General features: G+C 36.9%; 1 protein-coding gene across 1 annotated transcript; it reads left to right on the top strand.

Moving 5' to 3' along the window:
• The first annotated feature begins 5,321 nt into the window (after positions 1-5,321).
• Positions 5,322-23,914, top strand: LOC145781675 (ferric reductase 1-like). Its single transcript, XM_082593349.1, has 14 exons — positions 5,322-5,471; positions 8,747-8,938; positions 9,203-9,368; positions 10,168-10,246; positions 10,357-10,507; positions 14,144-14,329; positions 14,656-14,824; positions 15,576-15,696; positions 16,749-16,863; positions 17,423-17,512; positions 18,027-18,201; positions 19,882-20,007; positions 20,479-20,549; positions 21,142-23,914. Exons 1-14 carry the CDS (start codon positions 5,322-5,324, stop codon positions 21,235-21,237), a joined length of 1,887 nt encoding a protein of 628 aa, XP_082449475.1. The 3' UTR covers positions 21,238-23,914.
• Positions 23,915-24,181: the final 267 nt, after the last annotated feature.

Here is a 24,181-nt window from a genome sequence, read left to right as displayed (position 1 = left end):
CATGGTACGAATTAGGTTGCATCCAACTTCAGTAACCTTACTGGTATGTTTTTTTCAGTGCCTCCATTTATTCAAATAATATTTCTTATTAAGTAACCGTCCTTTATATCTATTTATCTTTGAAAGCTGACTTTGGTGACCTTTTGGTCTTTCGCTGTCAGCCTTGCTGCGCAAATTATTTGTGTTTTGTATATTTTTGATTATCATTTGTTAGACTGCAGGGTTCTCAACCTTTTTTGCTGTTCGTACCCCTTTGTCAGGTCAGAGCATTCTTTGTACCCCCAAAAAATTCTGATTGAATTTTTCAGGTATAGCCTATATTGCTAAATTAAATTGCTTTTATAGCTCAATTAAATGTTAAACTGATATTTCACACAAACATAGCATTACCAAAATAAACTAAATGTCAGTTATTTTGTTTGTCACTTCTTAGATATTTGTTGCTGCTTCACTGATAAAATTCGCTCAAACGATGGTTCGATTTTACTCAAGGCAACACGTAAATCATCTTACAGTTGCAGGCGATTTCTGTACTTATTCTTGATGTACATCATGGTCGAAAAGCCACTTCCACAGTAATAAGTTGTTGAGAAGAGAATTAACACTATCATGGCTTCCATAGCAAGATTTGGGAAGGTTTCATAGCAACACACCAAAAATCTTCTAACTTTGATTTGTCAAATAGCAGTTTCAATTTTTGGCCAGCTTTTTATTTCGATGATGTTCTCCAAATTAGCCTTATCCGACATTTTTGTTAAATCAAAAAGAAATGGATTTATAATCCAATGCTGGAAATAATTTATTTCACCAGCAAAAAGGTAACCATCCAAAGAATCAACGAGCATCTTTAAATCGGAAATAATTTCATTTTTGACATTTTGCAGCAAAGAGTTATTAGTAATTTGATCAAGGCAAGGAAAGTTAGCAAGGTTTCCATTTTCATTTTGAGGAGAAGCAAGTAAAAAAACACATTGTTATGAGACAATGAGGCTACTGAGCCAACTAAATAACATTAATTATTTGTGGATAATTGTTTTTTTTTTTCAAAGCAAAGACCGTAATGGCATATCATTTACAATTCCAAAATAAAACTGTAGGCTACTGCGACATCTATTTAAAAAGATGCTCTGTGGCCCAAGGATCTTCGTACCCCTTGATGTTTAATCTCGTACCCCCAAGGGGTACGTGTACCCCCGGTTGGGAACCCCTGTGTTAGAAAAAAATAAATAAACTACTGTATCACGGGATCATCTTCACACTAACACACTAGCCTATATTACTCAGCTTGTAGTGAAATAGTAACCAGTGAAAAGTGAGGGTCTTTAAATACAATTTACAGGCTTTTAAAATGTCCTTGAACAGCTCTCTTTTAAATAAAATCATACTGGTACAGCCTAACCATAGCCTACTGAACAAAAGACAACTTTACCAGGGTTGGCTGATTTAAATCATTGATTTAAATCATGATTTAAATCAAACAATAAAAATCAATTAAAAAAATCAAATGATTTTTTATTTGCTAAAATAAAAATAAATACATCAACAAACGTTTCACTGCTTCTCTGTAATACAAAAGTTATATTTAAATACTTAAGGCTATAGGCTATGCATGTTTTGAAAGGCAACTTAGTTTACTTGGCAGTTCACAAACAGTGTTGTTCACGAAACATATGTTTTGAGCAAGTTTTTTCCACTTTTGGTCTGGTTCAATCAGAAGTTCGAAATCGATTAGGCACTGCAAAAGCTGGCGAGCTTGTATTTATGTACAAACTTCTCAATGCAAAATAAACTGCAATTTTGGGTCATCTGAACTTTTATTGTTTTGGTATGGTACCGTACGTTGGTAACATAATTATATTACACAGTTAAACTTTCTTTGCAAAAAGTCTGGTTGTAGGCTATGCAATATGCATCAGTTGAGCAAAAAAGCAAGTAATGTGTGCTCAAACGTAAGGAAAGATTTTAGTGTAGTGAGATGACAATCTGAGACGTACCTCAATCTCGATATGCACATTATGATTTAGTATAAAGCAACATATCACACCTAGCCTACTTAAAAATATGTGCAATAGCGTGACGTGACAATTTATCGAACGACAGTTCATCGAACAACAGTTCATCGAAACAACTGTTTATCGAAACGACAGTTCATCAAACGACTGTTTATTGAAACGACAGTTTATCGAACGACGAAGCCACACCTACTTAAAAATATGTGCAATAGCGTGACGCGACAATTTATCGAACGACAGTTCATCGAACAACAGTTCATCGAAACAACTGTTTATCGAAACGACAGTTCATCAAACGACTGTTTATTGAAACGACAGTTTATCGAACGACGAAGCCACACCTACTTAAAAATATGTGCAATAGCGTGACGCGACAATTTATCGAACGACAGTTCATCGAACAACAGTTCATCGAAACGACTGTTTATCAAAACGACAGTTCATCAAACGACTGTTTATTGAAACGACAGTTTATCGAACGACAAAGCACATATGCAATGGAATACTCAGGGGCTAGGGGATAATAGTTAGGGGTTAGGGTTACTGGTTAGTGGTTAGGGTAAAGGTTAGGGGTTAGGTTTTCGATTAACTGTCGTTCGATAAACTGTTGTTCGATTAACTGTCGTTTCGATAAACTGTCGTTCGATTAATTGTCGTTTGAGAAACTGTCGTTCGATAAACTGTCGTAGTACCGTACCGTGCAATAGACACTAGACAGGCTAGCCTACAATGTGATAATAAAAATGATTAAACACTTGCAAAGCAAAGCCTTTCAATCAATCAAGGGGTTAAAAATAATTCTGCTATCTTACTAAAATGATCTCTTCCTCCAAGTAGACTCGACGCTTTTTTATATAAAAAAAATCAAAAAAATCTGATTTAAATCAAAAAAATCCGATTTAAATCAAAAAAATCCGATTTTTTTAATTTTTTTAAAAAAATCATGATTTTTTCCAACCCTGAACTTTACATACAAAATACGGTAGTGTGATCATGATAAAAAAAAAACAGATCGGAGAAAATCAGCAAGGTTAACACAAATTCAGGCTTTGAATCTTCTGGAGTTTTAGCAGTACACCGATCAATCAAAAATCGACAGACATCAGGAAAAAACCAAAAATCAAGTTAATCAACATGCAATCTGCATGACTTGATAATATTGTTGCTCCTTCGATCTGACAAAAATCACAACGGTTGGTGTTTATCAGTTTTGTTTTCATAAAATTTGTGTGTTTTTTGGCATATGATCAGAGCCACTGTATATAGTGGCTCTGATATGATCATACCCAAAAACCAAACAGTTGCAAAGAGTGTTATTAATAGGTGAAGAATTGCGTCAGTTTTGTAAGGTTTGCTGGCCGTGCTTTATTGACTTTCATCCACATAACATGCAACATTGTAAAACCATGGTAAAACTCCATCGCATGCAGTTCAGTTCTGTTCAGTTGTTTTTTTATTTCTGACCATCATATCAAAACAATACACGTCAACATAGCAAAGGTCAAGAAAAAGGTAGAAGCGACAAAACGCAAACGTTAAAACGTGCTTGTGATCGAAGTAAGTTATTGAGTTGAAAAAAATTTGGCACGGTCGCAACACCTTCAGAAAAATTTAAAATATAAAGGGAAATTAAAAAATAAAAAATGTTACAAAACAAATAAACATATATAGGCTATAACTTTATTAGCCTACATAACTTTAGCTGATATATTGAAGATTTGTATGGACAGTTGCTATGAAGATCGGCCCTTAAACTTTGTAGTGTTGTCACCCTTTTCTTTGTTGGCTTGTTCGTGTATATATTTTAACTTCATCAGTGCTGTTGCATTCCGACAAAGAAAATTAAATTTAATTGTGGCACAAGTTCCCAAATTATAAATAAACAAGACTGCATTAAAAGAGCGAGTTTTGCCAATACCAAACATTCAAATATATCAGCCAGGAATTCGCAACAAGAAAACATAGAGCTTAGCTTTATTTACGAAAAATGCCGAAGAAAACATGATCTTATCCTTTTGCTATGCCACCCGAGAGCATCGTTTTACAGAAATATTCATACCCATATTTTTGTTGAAAATGCTCTCAGAATGCACCAAATTCAAAGTAATTTTTCAAAATTTTCTGGGGGACTCCCGCCGCTATGTGTCGTCTTAAGCGAACACGCCGTCGAGTTTCGCCCGTTGGCCGTCAACCCCCCCCCCCCCCCCCTTTCTAAATTCCTGGCTACGCCACTGCATTCCGGGATGTTTTGCTCTGTAAAAGCACTGGTGAAATGAAGTTGCGAGTGTCGAGTTTTGGATACCGTGGAAGGAAATAGCAAAAATTCTTTTCACCGCATCTGGTGACACTGTGACTGTTCAGTCACAAATGACAGAGTTAACGCAAAGTTACTGATCAGTCATCATGTCCAATGTCGTCAAGATGCAAAGTACATCTAGCTTAGGTTCAAAATAAAATTTACGTCGGCTTCCTGTCACTATCACGGATTCGCTCATCAGCACGGCCTAATGAATATAGGTCGCCGTAGTATGGAAAAAAAATCATGTTTAAAATCAACAACAAACATATTTTATTTTGCAACAAGAGTTGCCAGATAAATAACTTGGCTCACTGGCTCCCTGAGCTCGCTAGCCTAAAACTCACTGGCTGTCTCAGATTGCAGAATGCAGAGTAGAATGCAGAAGCACAGTTTGAACACACAGCAGGAAGCTATCGATGGAAAGTGTAACGTGTGGTGTAGTCATAGAATTAGCGACATTATATTGTGACAGGTTGTAAGTTATAAACTCTGAAGCTAAATGGGAGGTTTGTTAGTGCTCAACAAGTGTACGGTAGCCTACGGTAGCCTAGCAAATGAACGAAATATGTAGCCCAGCGTATTCTTTGATGGTGGGAAGTTATTTTAGATAAAAAGTCACAGAGATTGACAGAGTGAAGTTTTTGATAATTGTTAAATTGTTGTTGCCAAGGAATTATTCCATCCACTTGGTGCCTCTGAATGGAGAGCAGTCCTTACTGGTATATGCGTTGTTGAAGCACACACCTCCAGAGCCGAACCAGAGCTGCTTGATCTTGAGTTGGGTGCATAGCCACTGAGCTACCGGGCAGACAATAAACGTTTTGTTTTGGACAATCAATTTTGTAGTGATAATTTAAAAACACCACAAGTAGTTTGTTAGCTTTGCATGTATACTGTACCATTTACGCTATCAGGCTGCAAAGTATGCTGTATTTAGCTACCGGTACAGGCAATTTATCGTTCATCTTTGTTTCAATTTTTCAGTTGTCCATGTTTGCAAAATGTTTTCCATGTTATTCAATGTGTTGATACTTTTGACATGCATCACATTGCCATCTGCAATAGATATTACTGGATGTGGAAGCACCAAAACTTGTATATTCAGCAGCGATGGATGTTCTCCTAATGATGCTGCATGTTTGATTTTTACTTTTTCATGGGTATGTTTAACGTCAACATTTGTTTTTATGTTGCCTAAATCTGTTGCACAGAGTAGTCTATTGAATCATTAAGCAGAAGCAACATGCTACATATTTTTGTTATATAGACGAAATCGGTTAGGCTAATCGAATCACCTATTTGCCAGACGTTTTGATACGATTATACGATTGATTTGTTTAACCAATTTACTAAAAAAAAGGTTTATTGTGAATGGGCATAATTGTTGGGAAGATGTCTGTGCTGACTAGGCTGCACCGCACAATACAACTGATGCTTCCTACAACTGTTTACAATTCTGGTTAAACTTTAAAGAGTTTACTAGTTCTGTGTTACATAACACTATGCTGTATGTTCCAGCCAGCAAAACTGGTCCTTTTTTCATTGATTTATCATCTGCAGACGTTGAAACAATGTAAAAAAGACCAGCTTTGCTGACTTGGCTGAGCATGTATGATCAAAGCATTTTTCTGCAAACTGCGGCAATCGGACTTCTTTTAATCTCACCGATCTCTGTGACATCACAACGCGAACTTTGACGTTTTTGATTCAAGCGTGCTATTTTTAGCTTGTACCAGCTGTGTAGTTTTGAGTATGGAACGTGGCCTACGAAAATAGTGGTATGGTAGAAAAACACCGCTCACACTCATTGTTTTGAAATCGCAAAGTTTTTTTTCAAATCTTTTGCGCCGTCTCGTAAAGTAATTAATTTGCAATGTTCTTCAACTGAACGAAACTGCACAAATGAAATTATGCACTGCATTTCACAACAGTAGGCTACTTTTTTCAACAATTTAAAAAAAATTCTCCAAAGTTTTCTGGTAAAAACTTTTGGACATGCTTTCCAACACTTCCTTTTTAAGCCGAAATAATTTGTCCATGTCGATTCCTTGGAAGGCCAGTCGCCGACACGATGACATCAAAAGCATTTAAACTTCTTTAGTGTGATTATTCCTTTTGTGTGCTCTTCTGTTTTAATGAAACCCAGCTGTGTGAAAATTGGTTCTTTGTAGTGCGATGTCTAGCACATAAGATTATGGCCTGGGATTACAGACACTTGTCTTTGTTTTGAGCGCATGCGTCTGTCACACCTTCGCTTCATTTCGCCTTTGAACATTGCAGACAATAATGCGAAGCAAAAAAGAGACATTCTCTTTTCGCTAAGGGGTATAATTATACGATTAAATGAATAAACTATGCAAACTACAAGCAAATCCTGGTGCTATTATCCAACTTATTCTTTTAAGCGGTATGCGCTTAACCGATGTTTTTACTTAACATCAGATTGGATTTGGCTTGGGATTTCAGGTTTTGATTCAAATAAACGATTGATACGTTTAAGCAGTATACTATTAACCGATTTCTTCTGTACTAACTATGATTGACCATCCATTGCAAAGTTACATCAAATTAGAATAGGAGTATGAATTTTGTGAGTGGCTATTTTTCCACACTTAATTCCATGGTTACAATCGGGTGTTACCAGAGTTAGGATTAAAGTTAGGAAGGGTAAAGGTTAGAGTTAGGAATAAGATTAGGGTTTTGGTCTTTGCCCAGAACTAAAAAAAAATTCAAAAGTACAAGTTTTTATTTTCAACAGCTGTAAGCTTTTCTCAAATTAGGGCAGAATTCCTTACCTGGCAACACAATTGAGGCTATTATTGCACTATAAGGCCGCCATGATTGAGGACTTGGACATAAGGGCACAAACACTATAAATGCGGTTTCTGAGAAATTAATAAAGAGTTTGCGCACTCTCTAAATAGGCTATCATAATTTAGAATACCATATAAAAATTAAACCAAGTTCTTTGTGTACGGTAATAACTAAACAAAACTATTCGACAACTAATGTATGGGTGCTTGTTGTTTTGGTTGTTGGTTTTGCCAGGCTTGGTAACATTACCCAGGTAGCAAAAATGTATAAAGTTGAATCGTTCTATGTTGCTAAACAATAAACATTTATGAGAAACATGTAATTTGGTTGTTTTCAGTGGACTGGTTCTATCAGTTTGTGATTTGATTTTAACCTTTTGTTGTAATAAACTCTTTAAAGAGTGTCATGGCAGTGTAAGTAGGCTATGGGCTACGCAACTTGCTCACCACTTGCTCCTGAAAGTCAAACAACATCGTTGTGTTGTGATGCTGAGTGCAGGAAGGGCAGTTAGAATAACAAATCGATTCTAATTCTAAAGTATTTAAATATTTCAAATCTTTAATTGGTTTCGATATATTTTTTTCGCGTCACATTTACGTTATTCATCACGCAAGCAGTGCAACAAATACGTTGTGCAAGCGTACAAACGCTGATTAGCATCGTAACTGCCGGTTTTGCAGTTTTCCCTCAGAACTGTGATTATCCTGAATAATCTCCTTTCTGAGTTGCGAGTATTTTGGCCGGGATTTTGATGCTATATGATCTGGAATTGCTGTGTCCAGCAATTTTATTGCGTTTAGTTAATGTAATGTTGCATTGTATGGCTAATTTTTGAGATCAAAATTTTCACAGATATCCTCAGAATTTTCAGAGTTTCATACAGACTTTCACACACAGAATTTTCACAGAGTAGTTCACAGTCACAGATATCCTCAAACAATGATCAATCATATTTTTCACATTCAGTCAATTAGAGATTATTATTTCATATAAATTTGCGTGTTTTGGTTCTTATTAGATTAAAAAAACTAGCGAAAAGTGAATTAAACTTTAACATTACCTGAGTCCTGAGTATATATATAGTTTAATATGCATTTACGTTAGTTTAATACATACGTACGTGTCGTACGTATTTAAATTATTATTTAAAGAGAATGTGAATATAATTTAGTGAGTTATTCTGATGATTGGCCTGCTGATGGCAAATCAATGTTTGATGTTGGTCATCAGCTGTTCTTATCTCAGCTTGGATCTACGTCTATTTGTAGACGTCAGCGTGTATCAGTCTTAGAAAATGTACAAAATGTGTATTAGAATAAATGTATGGGAATATATGAAAAGATGTTGTTTTTACTATTAAATTATGGCGTCTGCTACTATTTGGTGAGTCCAATTCGGTGAGTTCCTAACCTCTAACTCCTAACCCCTAACCGTAAAACGGCAATGATAATTAGGCTACGGTACCCGATAATTTAAAAAATCACCGAATAAAGATCGGACTCACCAAAACAGGCCATTTCGTAAATTATGAAGCATGGAGAATGCAGTTGTAAACCTTATGTTGTAGTGTTAACGGAAAGTAGACCTGACGTTATAGTCACATCCAATCTTTTTATGACAGAATGCAACACAAAGTGCTTTTCACATGCAACTTAGTGGGGGTACTGGTGCTGGAAACCAGTATGTAGCAGTTGCATTTTCACCAAATGGCAATATGGAAATGTCGGATTTGTATTACTGCACTGGTAATGAGTTAAAATCTGGTGCAATTCAAGGTCGTTATGCATTACCAGCCACTGATTCAACTTTACCGGTAAGAATTTGAAACAAACTATAGAAATCAGACCAACAATTTTCAATTTAATGTATTGATTAGGTGTAAAAACATGTAAGCTTGGTTCTTCATTTTCATTCATGGTAAGATCTTTTAAAATCCTTGTGCTTTTGTTGATGTTATTGAATATTGATAGGCTACTTAGTGAAAAAGTGTTATGGTAGGCTACTTGTACTCACTACTAGGTTTTATTTGTCATTGTGATCACTAATTTTCAAATCAAACTTCATGTTATTTCTTCAGTCTGAAATTACTAACCCGGTTGCTTCCACAACTGCTGGTGTTGCTATGTGCTCATTTACTAGAGCAGCAAGCGTAACCAAATTAGTCAGCACTACCAACAATCAACAAAGCTTTGATCTTTCCACCACCCCATTTTATGTTTTACAAGCTGTTGGAAACTATGCAAGTGAGTTTATATTGTGTGTTCTAACAACTTCATACCACATGCAAAACAGCGTATATTAGTTTGTACTTGGTTGACATCTTTTGATCAAATCACTCTTGGGTTGTAAATTCAGAGTAATCACCACCACATATACATCTAATGAAGTTATCTTTTGAAGAATGTTTTTAACAACTTTAACTGCCAGCAGCTTTTATAGTCCGGTCTAATAAAAGAAAGTTTGTACCACTACACAAATTATTCTGCATATACCACCCTATCTCTTTGACTAAGCTCACGTGATGTGATATAAGCTGCATAGTCGAGTGGTAAGAGCCCTGGTTCCACATCTTTTGCAAAACACTTGAAGATGGATACCAAGATTGACTTCCTTCTTGCCTTTTTATTTACCTAATCTAAATCTTTAACCACCAGTGAGCAGTACTTAGAAGTCTGCACATGCAAAAAAAAAATTTAAACAGTATGACTTTGTTTCAAATTACCAAACCTATTTATTCTGACATATCAGCTTGAAACACAAACAATTCTTGTTTTCTAATCTTTGCCATTTCAATGATCTTAATGTTGAAATTCCTAGTGTTGAAACAGTTGCAGTTTTGTTCCGCTCATACAAGCTAAAATCTAGATAAGTAAACATGGAGTTCAAGAAACTGTGCCTACAGGTTATAGCCCAGACAGCAGAATCTGAATTGAAGTGAAACCTTCACATGGTTTGAAACACATGCAAAAAGGATCTGGTTACATTGAGATGATTTAGACTTTAGAGTTCAATTACCGTAGCTTATCTTGCATTTATTTTTAGGTACATTAGCACAACATGCCGGCCAAGGTGTGGGTCGTTTCAGCTCTGGACCTTATATGTTTATTTCTGGTGTGCAAGGGTGAGTTACCATGTAAACTGAAAACATAATTTCTGCTGTGTTTCCATGCATGTTTTGCTGTTGTATTGTATCCTATCCATCTTTATTTTTTTCTGTCAATTTTATTTCAGAACAGTTCCACCCCCACCGACTGAAGCAGCTCCTTCATCTGAGACCAGGAATGCAGTTACTGATGACTGTGGTGTTTCAAAGGGTTGTTTCTTAAACCCTGCTTCATGTGTTCCTGGTTCTGCAAATTGCATGTTTGCCTCTTGGGCTTATGTAAGTTGATGTTCGTAATTGACTCTTTTGAAATTGGTTTTAGATTTATCTGTGTAAAAGAGTCGGCTGCATAGCCGAGTGGTGAGAGCTTTGGAACGGCAATCGAAAGGGCGCCGGTTCGATACCGCTCAAGAGCATGCAGCTGTCTTTGGCAGGACACTTAAAGGCATGCCTGAAGGTGGACACGAAGATTGGCTTCCTTACCTTCCCGTCCACTTAATCTAAATCTTCAACCACCCGGTGTAAGCCTGGATACGCCAAACAAACAACAGTGTAAAAGAGTGACACCGATTCTCAATACCCCAATTATTCGTGTTGTGTCAAAGGTGCATACTGGCCACATCACTCAACGTTCAGTACAGAATCCCTGATAGACTAGTCACGATGAGTGTGCATGCATTAAGTGGAGACAGTTACAAAAGTTAATCTTTGTGTGCCAAAAAATCACACCCATTTCATTACAAAATTTTGGACATCACGTATCGTAAAATCAATTATGTAATGAAAGTTGTCTTTAGTTCGTTTGTATGAAGTGAGACAATTATTTTTATTGGCTTCTGGTGCCGGCAAATATGGTCCCTTGATTGGGATTCTATGTATTGTTCTTCCTCTACGAAATCGGAGTGTCTAGGAAGCTGACTTTGTTCAGCCCCCATCTTATGGAGATGCCTCAACGTGGTGTAGAGGTGAATCCAGGCTGAAAACTTGTTGGCAGTTGGACCAGATAATATCTCAGTTGAAATTATCGAAGCTTTAGATGAGTGGGGTTTAGACCTAACCACTGAGATCTTAAATCATATTTATGACACCGGAAACATCCCTAGTGATATGGTACGTTCCATATTCATAACTTTACCAAAGAAAACCGGAGCAACAGAATGCTCACTCCACAGAACAATTAGCCTTATGAGTCACCTAACAAAGATCCTACTCCGAATCGTGATGATGAGATTGAGACCAAAACTAAAACCGGAAATTTCAACAGCACAGTTTGGATTTGTCCCAGACAAAGGGACCAGAAATGGAATTTTTACATTAAAAATGTTAACAGAGAGATGTATAGAAAAGAACAAGGATCTTTATCTATGTTTTATAGACTTTTCTAAAGCTTTTGATAAGGTTCAACATGCCAAATTATTCCATATACTGCATTCTTTAGATATCGACGGTAAAGACCTCAGAGTCATACGAAACCTCTATTGGGAACAAACGGCTGCAATACGTATAAATAACGATCTTAGCGAATTCAAATCGATACAACGTGGCGTCAGACAAGGATGTGTCCTATCTCCAGATCTTTTCAACGTTTACAGTGAGATGATTTTGAGAGACATCGAAAATATGAATGGAGTAAAGGTTGGAGGACAAAATATAACAAACTTGAGATACGCTGATGATACAGTCTTGATAGCAGAATCTGCAAACAATCTACAGGACTTATTAAATTCTGTTGTCAATAACAGTAAAGCAATGGGTTTAGAGTTAAATTCAAGAAAAACAGAATGCATGACGGTATCAAAAAAGAAAACTTATCCAAATTGCAACCTAACACTCAATGGTGTTACAGTGAAACAAGTTGATAAATTTAAATATCTTGGATATATTATAACTTCCGATGGCAAAAGTGACACTGAAATTAAAAAGAGAATCGCCATAGCAAAGGATACTTTCAGTAAAATGAGCACAGTCCTCAGGAATCGCAACATGACAATAAAGACCAAAATTAAAGTTTTAAAAGCATATGTAGAATCAATTCTAACCTACGGATGTGAATGCTGGACAATAAGTAAAGATATGAAGAAAAGACTAGAGGCTGCTGAGATGTGGTTTCTCAGAAGGATGTTGAGGATATCTTGGACTGAAAAGAAGAGTAATGACGAAGTTATGAAATTGGCAAATGCAGAAAGGAGATTAATAACAACAGTTAGAAGGCGTCAGATGCAATTTGTAGGTCATATTCACAGACATGGAGATTTGGAAAAATTAGCTCTATTGGGGATGATACAGGGAAAAAGAAGCAGAGGTCGACAAAGATTAACTTATTTAAACAGCTTGAATCAATGGGCCACAAACACAACAGTTAAAACGAACGATTTTATACGAATGGCAAATGACAGAGAAGTTTGGAAGACCATGATCGCCAACGTCTGTATCAGATCAGGCACATAATCATCATCAAAGTCCCCAACGGCAATTTCTTTATGGCGGAAGAGGGCAGTGTCTGACGGGCAGGCAACCTGTAAAGCGGGCCTCAATGAACAGAGCACCAAGCAGCCCGTTGCAACCGGTTCCCCTGAATCTACACGTTCCGATCTTATTGGACCGCAGTGGACATGGAGCTGGCCAAGAGTGTGTGCGTATCCCTCGCGTAGTCACGACCACCTTAAACAACCACACAAGCGAATGGCCTTTGTCTCAATTTGGACCAGGACCAAACCAAAGCCCAATGGCGATGATATTAGGGTAACGGGGGCAGGCTTGGTAGAGCTGGAAGCCTCCAGCCCGGTCTCACACATTGGCGGCGGATCTATGATGATCGTCTCCCGACGACGACGAGTATTGTTCTTCCACTGTAAAATGTTTCAAGAGTTTTGTGAAATAGTCGTATACCGTACCGACACCGTACGCATTATAGCTAGATCTTGTCCAGGAAATAGTAAACATTAAGACATCAGTTGTGCGTAAGCCTACTGATGTTTATATGTAGATGCTGTTGTAAAAACTACAATTTGGTTTATGATAGGCCTATAATCCATTTCTTATTTCTCTACAAGTCAGTTATTTCATTGGCTACAATGAACTTTTCGTTTTAGGATTAATTTTGCCATGTTCATGCATTGCTAACATGTTTCAATATCTCTAGTATGACTCGCGTTGAAATTTTACCCTACCGGGCCTAGTAGACGCTGTGCTGATACACTAACCACGTTTTATTCACTGAATGATTACGCTGAGATAATGTCATCCGGTTTATCACAACAGTTTCCGGAAAGCTGTAATTGGAAATTGATCAGAGCAATATTCATGTTAGAAATTGTTTCAAATCTTGCAACGCTTCAACGTTGATTCATGTTGAAAACGCGTTACAGTAGTTAACACTTGCAAACACTAGATATTTGCAGTTTTGATTTAAACTGCATCTGGTTTAATGTAGGTATTTCATAAGTTCTTAAATTTATTTTTCTTGACTCATATTTTCATATGATGTGGTGAGTTTTGATTGTTTTTGGCTAAAGGCATGACATTTGTCGAAAAAAATGTTCAATTTTGGTTTGTTGTTAGCTTTGTTAGTGGTTGAATGTCTCTAAATCCAATGTTGTTATTATCAAATCTCTATTTATGGCACAGCAAAAATACTTTGCCGAAAAGAAAAACACTTGTGCGATCTGAATTTTTGCTTTACTCACTGACAGTGCAAAAGAAACGTAGAAATGTCAAAGTTTTATACGTTAGCGTATCTAAAAAGAAAACCCTTCAGTTCTCTTTGAAACGTGTATCACGTTACGATAACTAAATTAATAGCATTGCAGCCTAATAACAATTGTTATTATAATTGCAACCTACTATAATACTTATTTATCAAATGGTCGTAATTATCGTGATTATTGTTGATATTAACACGTAGCAATTCTTCAGGTTGCAGACGTAGACGCCTTTGATATCCAGATCATCGGGGCTACCGGTGCTCAGTATGCGGCCATCGCATTTGGAAACTCGGCAAGAATGGTGGATGCAGATCTATATTATTGCACTGCCTCTGGCGTGACGTCGGGGGCGATACAAATTGAGCGAAGCCCCCCTGCTACTTTTTCCATTTCACCGGTCAGTACAATGTGTGTTATCGCTACGTCAGCTTTCTTTGACTGCTTTTTGAAAGCATGTAGCGCTTTTAATAGAAAGAAATCTATATTGAATGATTATAACAAAACTAATAGCCTGCTTGCAGACACCGGCAAGACGTGCTTTCATCGGAACAACTTAACTTTGCCACAAAATAATTATGGTTTCCTTCTCGTAAAGCTATATTTTTTCGTCCGTTCAACGTTCGATAGCCTTAAATTCATGTCTAGCTGGTTTTCGACCTGATATTTTCGCAAAAAAAAGTCGGGTACTTTTAAGAAACTTAACAAGAATGACATTTTTTACAGACTGAAATCAGCAGCATATCCAGTAGCGTGGAAGGAGGTTCAGTGATGTGTTCATTCAGAAGAGTCTCTAGTTTGACCAAAACTGTCAGTGGTGGAGTTTCGTTTGATTTCGACCTGAAAGCCAATAATTACTTCATGCTTTATGCTTTCGGAACGCTTTCCAGTGGAGGTACAAGCAATAAGCATGTGTTGAAATTTGCGTACTTTTACGTTCCCAGTTGTCACTGTTCACTCTAGCTATAACAAGTAAAGATACTTTGGAAAGGTTACTAATGTAGTTTAAGGTTGGCGAACCTTTTTCATTGCATGGATCGCAAAAGAAACCTTAATCTTTAAAAAAAAGTAAGGCAAACATTTAATCATATGATAGGTTGAGTTTCGCTTTTAACAGCATGGCTGTTAATTATTATTATTCCACAACTGTAGATTGAACTTTGTTTTTTAGCCTAATGCTGCCGCTTAGCTGTGGTAATAGTAGTTTTTGACGTGCTTTCTCAACACAGTTCCCTTGTCATGTGCAATTGACCAGTGGTGGTACAGTACACCTTTATTCACAGATTTTCAGTGATCCACATCCACTTGTCCTTTCAAAAATAACGAAATGTAATAATGGTGTACACTGTACAGTTACCATTATTACATTATCATTTTCGTTATTTTTAAAAGGACAAGTGGAAGTGGATCACTGAAAATCTGTGATAGGTCACTTCGTGACCCGTGGGTCAGTGGTTCGCCATCCCCGACGTAATTTACTGGAATATCAAACGTCAAGTAGTTACATAATCGAATAATTCGACTTTTGAGTCGGTAGTTACCATAATTAAGGACACAAAATATGGCATGTCGCCTGGACTTGTCTGAGCATACAGATTATGAGCCAGTTCGTATTGTTTTGCAAAGGATTTTCTGATCTATTGCAGCAACGTTGGTTCAACATTCACCGACTAGTAGAAGTGCATCTACGGCCCCTTTGAACTTCACACAAGGTACTGCTTCCGGTGGAAGTTCTGGTAAGAGCTTGGATCTCGTCAAGGCCCACGCGTAAGTTTTTCCTGTTGCTGTGTGACTACCTCGGCAGCAAATCAGTCGCTGTTTTCATTATTTCATAGTCTAGAGACGTTGAATCAATGCAAAAAACGACTGATTTGCTGTCTGGGTAGCCGTTTAATGAAAATATTCACTTTCTCGAATCGAGTAGTTTTTTTTTGATATAATATTTATTTGACATTATTCTGGGATTGAAAAAAAAAAAAACTACCTATCCGTCAGAAAAAACTGCGCAGCTAACTTGGGCACCTTATGCTGCTTTATTTAACAGAAAGGATCATCCAGCAATCAGCATATCAGTTATCTATTGAATCAATGCAAAAATCTAATTTGCTAACTGGGAAAACAATTGCTAAAGTTTCATATTCCGTAACAAGATTTCGATCGCTGTAACTGCATCGAGTTCAATCAAAAGCGACGTGAGAATTTATATCGTTAAATGCTTTGTTACGCCACACATAACTACGTTTCGCATTTGGGTGACTCATTTGTGTATTGTTGTGTCAAAATGACTAAGCCATTTCTGCCAGCTTATATATAAACTCGTGTGCTTGCTGCATAGAGGCATAGAGGACACTCAATGAAATGCTAAGTAATTCTAATTGTTTCATGTCATAGTTGTATCATTCAGAGTGTTGCGTGGTTTGAATCATGATGAATGCTGTGTCATAAGATTTCATTGTACTCGTATTCTTGAATGGCTTTGTTTTTTGCACTCTTTGTAACCTAATCCTACCCTGACCTTTGCCAGCTTCAAGCATACAAAATTTCCAGCTCACGTCCACACTGGTTCAACGCTTTAAAAATCCGGTCCCATTTGGAGGCTAGTTGTTTGCAAAGTATTATGGCAAACTGGGTCGGCTGCATAGCCAAGTGGTGAAAATGCACGACGCTCGCAAGGGCTCCTGTTCGAAACCGTTAAAAAGCATAACTCCTACAGGCATGCTTGAAGGTGGCCACAAAAATCTGCTTCTTGCCTTCCCGCCCACTCAATCTAAATCTGCAACCATCAGCGAATTGGTTTGATTCTTTCCTTTGTTCTTTAGATGCTTCATGCTGATCGCGTGGTTAACTTGTGCCAGTATTGGTGCGATTATTGCCCGGCATTTCAGGCCTCTCTGGCACGACAGTACTTGCTTTGGTGAGAAAGTCTGGTTTCAGGTAAATCGTTGTAAAACCACAAAACCGTTTAAAATCTAGTAAAGATAGACATGATTTTTTTCAACGAATAATTTATTCCACTTGTCAGCTAAGGTTTCGCTTCAAAGGCAATCTCGTGTTCCGAGAAATTACTTTGAGAACTTGTGAACTTTTCAATAGCGTTAAATAATGCAACAGCCAACAGGTCGCTTCTGTAGATTGTTTTCTGCTGCAATTGCAACTAATTTCCATCTGAAAGTGAAACAGAAAAATGGGATAATCTACATTGTTTCGTTCAAGCTTTCAGAAGTACTGTACTTTGAATAATTGAAACGTGTGTTTTAGTTCTGCGATCGTTGTTACAAGATAAGGTAACCCAGACAGCAAAATCCATCATCTGCAGACGTTGAATCAATGTAAAAATAATGGATTTTGTTGTCTGGTAATAGATTCATTATGAGAGTTGTTGAGGTTACTTGTGACAAGACAGTAGTAGACGTAGACCTAAGTTGATGCGCTGTTTCTGATGTAAATATTGTCGTCATAGTCACGTGACAATTGGTTGCTTTCAATATTCCAGCTGCATCGAGGATTGATGATAACAGTCTTGATCTGCACTATTCTTGCCTTTATTTTTATTTTCGTCCACAATGAGGGTGAATACTCTTCGGTAAGTGATTAAAAATTCTCTTTTTTGATAACTATTTAATAGGTGGTGTCAGAATCTTTGTTGGAAAGTTGTAGCTTTAACTCGTCATGAGTCTGAAATGAAACCAAAGCATGATGGTAAAATTCTTTTTCAGCTTAAAGTCTTTTCTTTTTTTATTAATTCAACGTCTGCAGACGTTTGTACAGTGCAAAGTTTGCTACTTTTTACATCGTTTTAACATTGAAACGATTTATAAATGGTAACGTTTGTTGGCTATTTGCGTCTATTCTCCGACGGCATTATTTGTAAAAAAAATTCAAAAATCCAGTAACGCAAATCTAATTTGGTTAATGCTTTTAGTCCCAGTGCACGTGTTAAGTTGTTATTTTACACTTGTCATAATCCTTCCTTACTATAAAAAGATCTGTTGAATGGTTACCAAGGATACTAAAATTTTCAAAAATAATTTCAATAAAATATTAAAGAATTCTGCACAGTTTTTAAATGCGTCTAAATGGACTGTCTGTATCCGCAGGGAGCTGGGGCGCACCCGGTTCTCGGCATCATAGTTACATGCCTGGTCATTATCAACCCTGTGATGGCACTGTTCCGCCCCCACCCACAAGAGCCCAACCGGAAGATCTTCAACTGGGCCCATTGGTTGGTCGGATCAGTGGCACGACTTCTTGGTCTTGTCGCCATATTTCTCGGTATGTATTGTTTTTTGAAGATATTTGTTTGTTTTCATCAATCAGCGCTTCTGCGTAAAGTGATGCTGAATTTCTAGGCTTGGTTTCAAGTTATGTTGCATGATGCGTAGCTTGCTTAACGTTGCTCAATAAGAATGCAGAATACGCAACGCCATGCTAGGTTTGGCGGACGACAAAAGGAATTGAATTTTTGAAGAACTTATGTTTTGTTTATCCTTGCATCTTACCTACTAAAGGAAAATATGAACTTTGCCGAAATGTTATCGAGGCTGTTTGTCCACAAAACCCTAAAGCTGACACGATCAATACTTCCAATCATATTAAATCAACGTTGAAAGTAAAACAATGCCTCATTGTAAATGCTTATTTGCTAACGTAGAATCGTAAGTTGAAAGAAACAATTTAGCAATTCGAATTTGCTACAATCGAGCGTATCGAAAAGACACCATGTACAATTGTACATTGCACACTTGCACAGTGACGTGTCCGTCTACGTATGCCACCTTTAAAACTTACAAAATCATCGTGCAGAGACGTTGAAAGGCAGATTTTGCAAGCCGTCAATCTCTTGTTCTGGTTTCATCACACCAGCACATAACTTAATATCCGGATTTTTGTTGTTTGATACCGCACGTTGTTTTTTATACTAATTTCACGGAAGATGACTTACCTCAATCTGAACTTGGAAATGCACTGTCATTGCTGGCTTTTGCTTTGGTACAAAAGCTTCGAAACTTGACCACTGCTATTCGCTATGCAAGGAGTTTCCTGCAGTCCCATTTTGCGTTTGAAAAATGCATTCTTTCAAAACTTTCATGTTTAAGATTGCATAAAAATAGACAAGACGATTTGCTTGTAGAAATTGTGCAGTGATTCAATCAGAGCGCTGCTATTCGTCAACAAACACTTCCGCAAGACAACAGCCATCGAATGACGTCATAAGTTTGAACGATAGCCTAACTAGCTTCGTCCCTTTCCTGTGTAGCAACTATCGAGTGCTTGTGATGAAATAGTGTTATCTGCTTGTAGTTTCAGACGGTTTATTCATCAAAGAGATAGTTTGGAGACAGGCTATTTGTATGCATTTCAAGTAACATAAAAGCATCCATGCTGTACTTAATGGGATGTTGTGCTAGTATTTGCAGCATGAAAGCTGTAATATTATATCACAGTCATGACAAAAGTGATTTTATCTCCAGTTTAATCAAAACTTAAGCAAGGTTGACCAATAGAAAACCCTTAATTTCAATTAGTGGATCAGCTTTTACGTGAAATTTTTTTAACATTGTAAATCCGAACTTCGTGTGTGTAACCCTGTCGATACCAACACAAAATTCGACCGTGGTAGATAGAAAGGATCATGTATCTCTGGAAAGGGTAGTCTGATTTGCAGGTATGCCTGCAAAAATAATTTTAATCACATACAATACATATGATATCTTTTCCATCTTTTCAATGGCAGGTCCAAGTACCGCCATCTTATACTTCTTTTTTTCTGTTCGTAAGCTGCAAAAATGTTGCATCTTTGATGACTTTGTGGTAACAAATCATCATATACAATACATGCAATGAAAAAAAGTATTTACACATCTTCTAGAGTCCATTGCCATTAAACGCCAAGAAGATTCATGCAGCAAATGGATTGCTATAAGGAAAACTATAATCAAGATTAATTTTCAGGTGTCGACCTGGCAATACTTAACATACCGGAATGGGACACTTGGGCTCTCGTGGCGTTCGTTGTGATTCATATTGTGACGGAAGTCCTTTTGGAAATGCTGTCTGCGCAATACGAGCACATTGCCGGTATGTGCCCAGCCCAAACAGCAAACCAGTCGTTTTTTACATTGACTTAACGTCTGTAGACGTTACAGACGTTAAGTCAATGTAACAAAACAACGGATTTACTGTGTGGCTAGTGATCATTCAGTTTGTCTTCTTTTGCAGTTATTGTAGATTCTTTGCAGCAAAACTTAACGTTTTGTGTTGTGTTTGGCTAAGTATATAAGTAAGTTTTCCACTAAAAAGTAAAATAAGACACAACGAAGCTTTTTTTGCCTCCAGTAAGAAAGCAACGTACCGGCAAAGAAAAATGGATTATTTTGACATTTTTACCAGTTTTATACACACAAAAGCTGTGACTACAAAAAGTGAATTTAAAAAAACACTTTAAAAACACTTTAAAAAACACTTTCGTTTGTATAAACACTTAAAAACATCTTATCATTTTTTTAATAATGAGCTTCACTTTGATCATGAATGCATTGTACGTTGCAGCTTACAAGAAGCCAAAAACTGAGGAAGTACCACTGGACGACCAGGTACCACCACCAAATCCACCCCCCAAGGTAAATTAATTTTCAATAAACGACAAATAATTGGGTGCTATAAAAGTTTGTGATTTACACGCTAGGACGCAGTGAAAAACATTGCTTTAGACATAATCGAAAAGAATACCGAACCAAAAACTTTTATTGTGCTTGACAATGCTACGTAAACTTTCATGACTAACCAAAGTTTGTATCTGGAATGGTTCTACGTTGTTGCGTTTCTTTCAACTCGTCATTACCAAACCAAATCTGCATTCTTTGCCAACCGTTTGTGAATGACGAGAGTCCACCGTTTTTCGATCTTTCCTCACGCTCTAGAGCATTTGCGTTGATGAATAAAATCTTGGATTCAAAATTTTGCAAATGCAGTCACTTACGCGTTGTTTTCAAATGCAGTTATTCCAACCTGCCGTCTTCACATATTTTGCTAATTTTGTATGTCGTTAGCAGGAAAGTTAATGCGTTTCATCATCGTCCAAAGGGCTGATTTGTTTCTTGCAGCGATTGACTTCATTTCTTTTTCTCCGTCTCATTCTGTCCATGGCATCATCACCAGTAGGCTTATTAGCATTAGGACACGTTAACCGCTAACTGAATCATTTTTGTTTAGGGTGCTACAATCAAATTCACCATTCTTCTCCTCTACTGCGTTGTCAATGTGGCGTTCCTGTTGGCCTTTATCATTTCCGTCGGTGGCCACGAGTGACGCGGCCTGTAAAGACGCAGGGGAATCGGAAAGAAGAAGAGGCCACTTCAAGAACAATTTTACTGCACCATCAACAAACGTCACATCATGTGCATTGTGCAAATTTAAGTGTTTATAAAGAACTTAAGAAACCTTTAATTCGTAAGTGTTATGATTAATATTATTCTTATCATTTTTAGAACAACAGACCTACCAAAGGTATGAAGCCAGCAGTTAATTTTGCTGTCTGGAAATACACACCGTAGGCTAAATGTTTCTTTCTAGCACTTTCTTTTACTTCTAGAACTTTTTTTTGCCGTTGCTTGCCAGATTTCATACCTTCAACTTGCCTTGCGCAGACTTCGTATGAAAACGAAACGACCAACTACATCCTTGCGTCTGATTGGTCTGTAAATGCGATAATGCGTTTCTATTGGCTCTCGTTCACATCTTAACCGAGATAACTTAATTTCCTGGCATTGGGTATCCAGTGGCGTAACCAGATCAATTTTACAGGGAAGCAAGGTTGTTCCCAGAAGGGCAATATTTTCAGTGACATTATAAACGAAGGCGATATAAATTTCTCTAAAATTAAGGTTAACACTCGCAACTCCAGCGCTCTTCTCAAAACATGCCCATACCACCTCACTCCATTCGCCTTCGCCAACTTATACAGTGTTCTTATAACATATATATTATAACAGTGTTCTTATATACCATTTCATTTATTTGTATTAGCGTCAGTCTTTATAATCATATGCATTGGCGATTGAAGTTTAGCCTACGCAATATTCATAAGATTATAAGTTGAGTGAATAATGAATATCCTTTACCATGTCAAAATGATTTTTTGTGAATTTTTCGGAAAATTACCTTTATGTTTTTTTGTGCGTTTAGGTGTGATAGATGAATGTTCTTGTAGTTTAATCTCCCTTACATGACACTTGATAAACGTTAAAGAAACAAGTTGATGCGACCAAATGAGGTAATATGTTACGCTGTCGCTACATAAAGCATGTAGTTTCACTCATCTTCATCTACGTTGCGCTAAAATGACGTTTGTTATAACTTTTTTCCCAAAAACGTCGTTTGATGATTGGACAATGTATTACTATATTTTTTGTTTGATTTAAAGCAGATTTTAAACACGTTTTTGCAATTGTGACGAGATAATTCTATATCGCACTTTATCGCTAATCGACTTGAGACGTACTTCTCGCAACCTCACATATATCGTGTGAATTTGCTAAGAGTTATTGTACTGGTATTCAACAGCGAGCTGTGATGCAAGGCATGCTACTAACTGCTTATTGAATCAGGTCATGCAAGCATACGCTGACGGGTTCTCATAATTTTGTCATTAACTGTCCAACACATTGATCTAACTGAACAATCAATTTTGGTGTATTTGTGATACTTTGCAGCTAAATTTGTCGTTGCGGTCCGTTTGTTTGCGAAAACAACACAGCAACCCATCCTTCTCAATATAACTTTTATGTTGGTGATCCTAACGTTTCTGTTTTTGTGTTGTTTTGTATAATTCGAAAAGCAGGGTAAGCTAAAGTCTTTTCATGATAAACATTTAAACAAAGTAGAACAATAGTTTTTTTTGCACACTAGTGTTCTAATGCAGGTACTAAATTTTTTGGTGTGCATTTAAAGTTAACTCAGTATCGACGCTATAGTAGCTAACCGATAATAATAAAAGACTATGGCCATGTAGGCTTAAAACTTCCATCTATGTTACAGCATTGTGTTTCACTAAACCGGTCAAATTTGTGACAACAGGATGGTTTTGCAGCTCTTGGTATAAAATTCAATTACAGTTAAGAATTTTAGATTGTGCAAAGATTGCTTAACTTTCCATGTGGACTAGCCCAATATGAGAAAAACATCTAAAATATGCCTGAAACTATTTTTCCACTTCATGTTAGCAGTAATACTACTGCAAATGTTTAATTGTTTATTTAAAAAAGAGTATGCTTATTTTGTGAACTGAATTGCATTATGATGTGTCTTTAAAGTTTAGCACTTGTATGTTTGCATGAGATTAAATAACATGTACAATTGTAAAATGTACATAGCTGTATTCGTATCTAATTTTAACATTTTTGTCTCAAGTCGTTTCTTCTTAGTCTGCACTACTGTACTTACCTTACCTTAAGTTGTACTATGCGCTTCAATTCATTGATATTTTTATGTCTAATCTCAGAGATATGGAAACCCTGTGAAAGCTATACATTGTCATTGCTTCTCATGTTACTGATGCTTATAAGTTATTAGGCTATTTATTACTGCAGGATTTGTGGATTGAACTATTTCACAATGTGTAAAAGTCGTTGCAAGATTTTAGATTCTTTTAATAACTCAACTGCTGGCAATTGTAGGCTATAACGTATTTTCGCATCACTTTGTTAAAACGTCTCCCGTTAATCTGGCTGTGTGCTAGCAAATTGGCATTTTTAATCAAATCGGATAAAAATTACCAACTATAATTGCATCATTTTGAATATTTCATGTGTTAGTTATTTTGTACTTAAAGTTGAATTTACAGTTAACATTTACTGCGATGACGACATATAGCCTAATTAAACAAAAAATAATTATGCTGAATGTTGAAAAACACCATTCATGTGTAGGCTACCCCAAGCATGATAGGCCATGGCCATGGATTGGATAGGCTAACTTTTTTGGTTGTAATTGCCATAGCATCTTTTCACATATAAACTAGGTGGGCAATTGCCCACCTAGTCCCTTTGCTTGCCCCCCTAGCCCTTTCTTTGCCCACCTAGTTTAAAACTAGGTGGGCAATTTTTAAGTAAGTTAGATCCAAATTTTATTCAAGTTAAAGAATGAACAGCTAAATGGAAAGCTTCAGCATACATTTAGAACTTATGAGCCTTCCTTTGACCTTATACTCATAATATCCTTAATTTTCCATTCAAGCAGATTAATTAGCAATTTG

Source organism: Aplidium turbinatum, chromosome 13, assembly GCF_918807975.1.
Source record: "Aplidium turbinatum chromosome 13, kaAplTurb1.1, whole genome shotgun sequence".
Lineage (NCBI taxonomy): Eukaryota > Metazoa > Chordata > Ascidiacea > Aplousobranchia > Polyclinidae > Aplidium > Aplidium turbinatum.
Note: the sequence above shows the minus strand (reverse complement) of the source record. Positions and strands in the feature narration are given on the sequence as shown.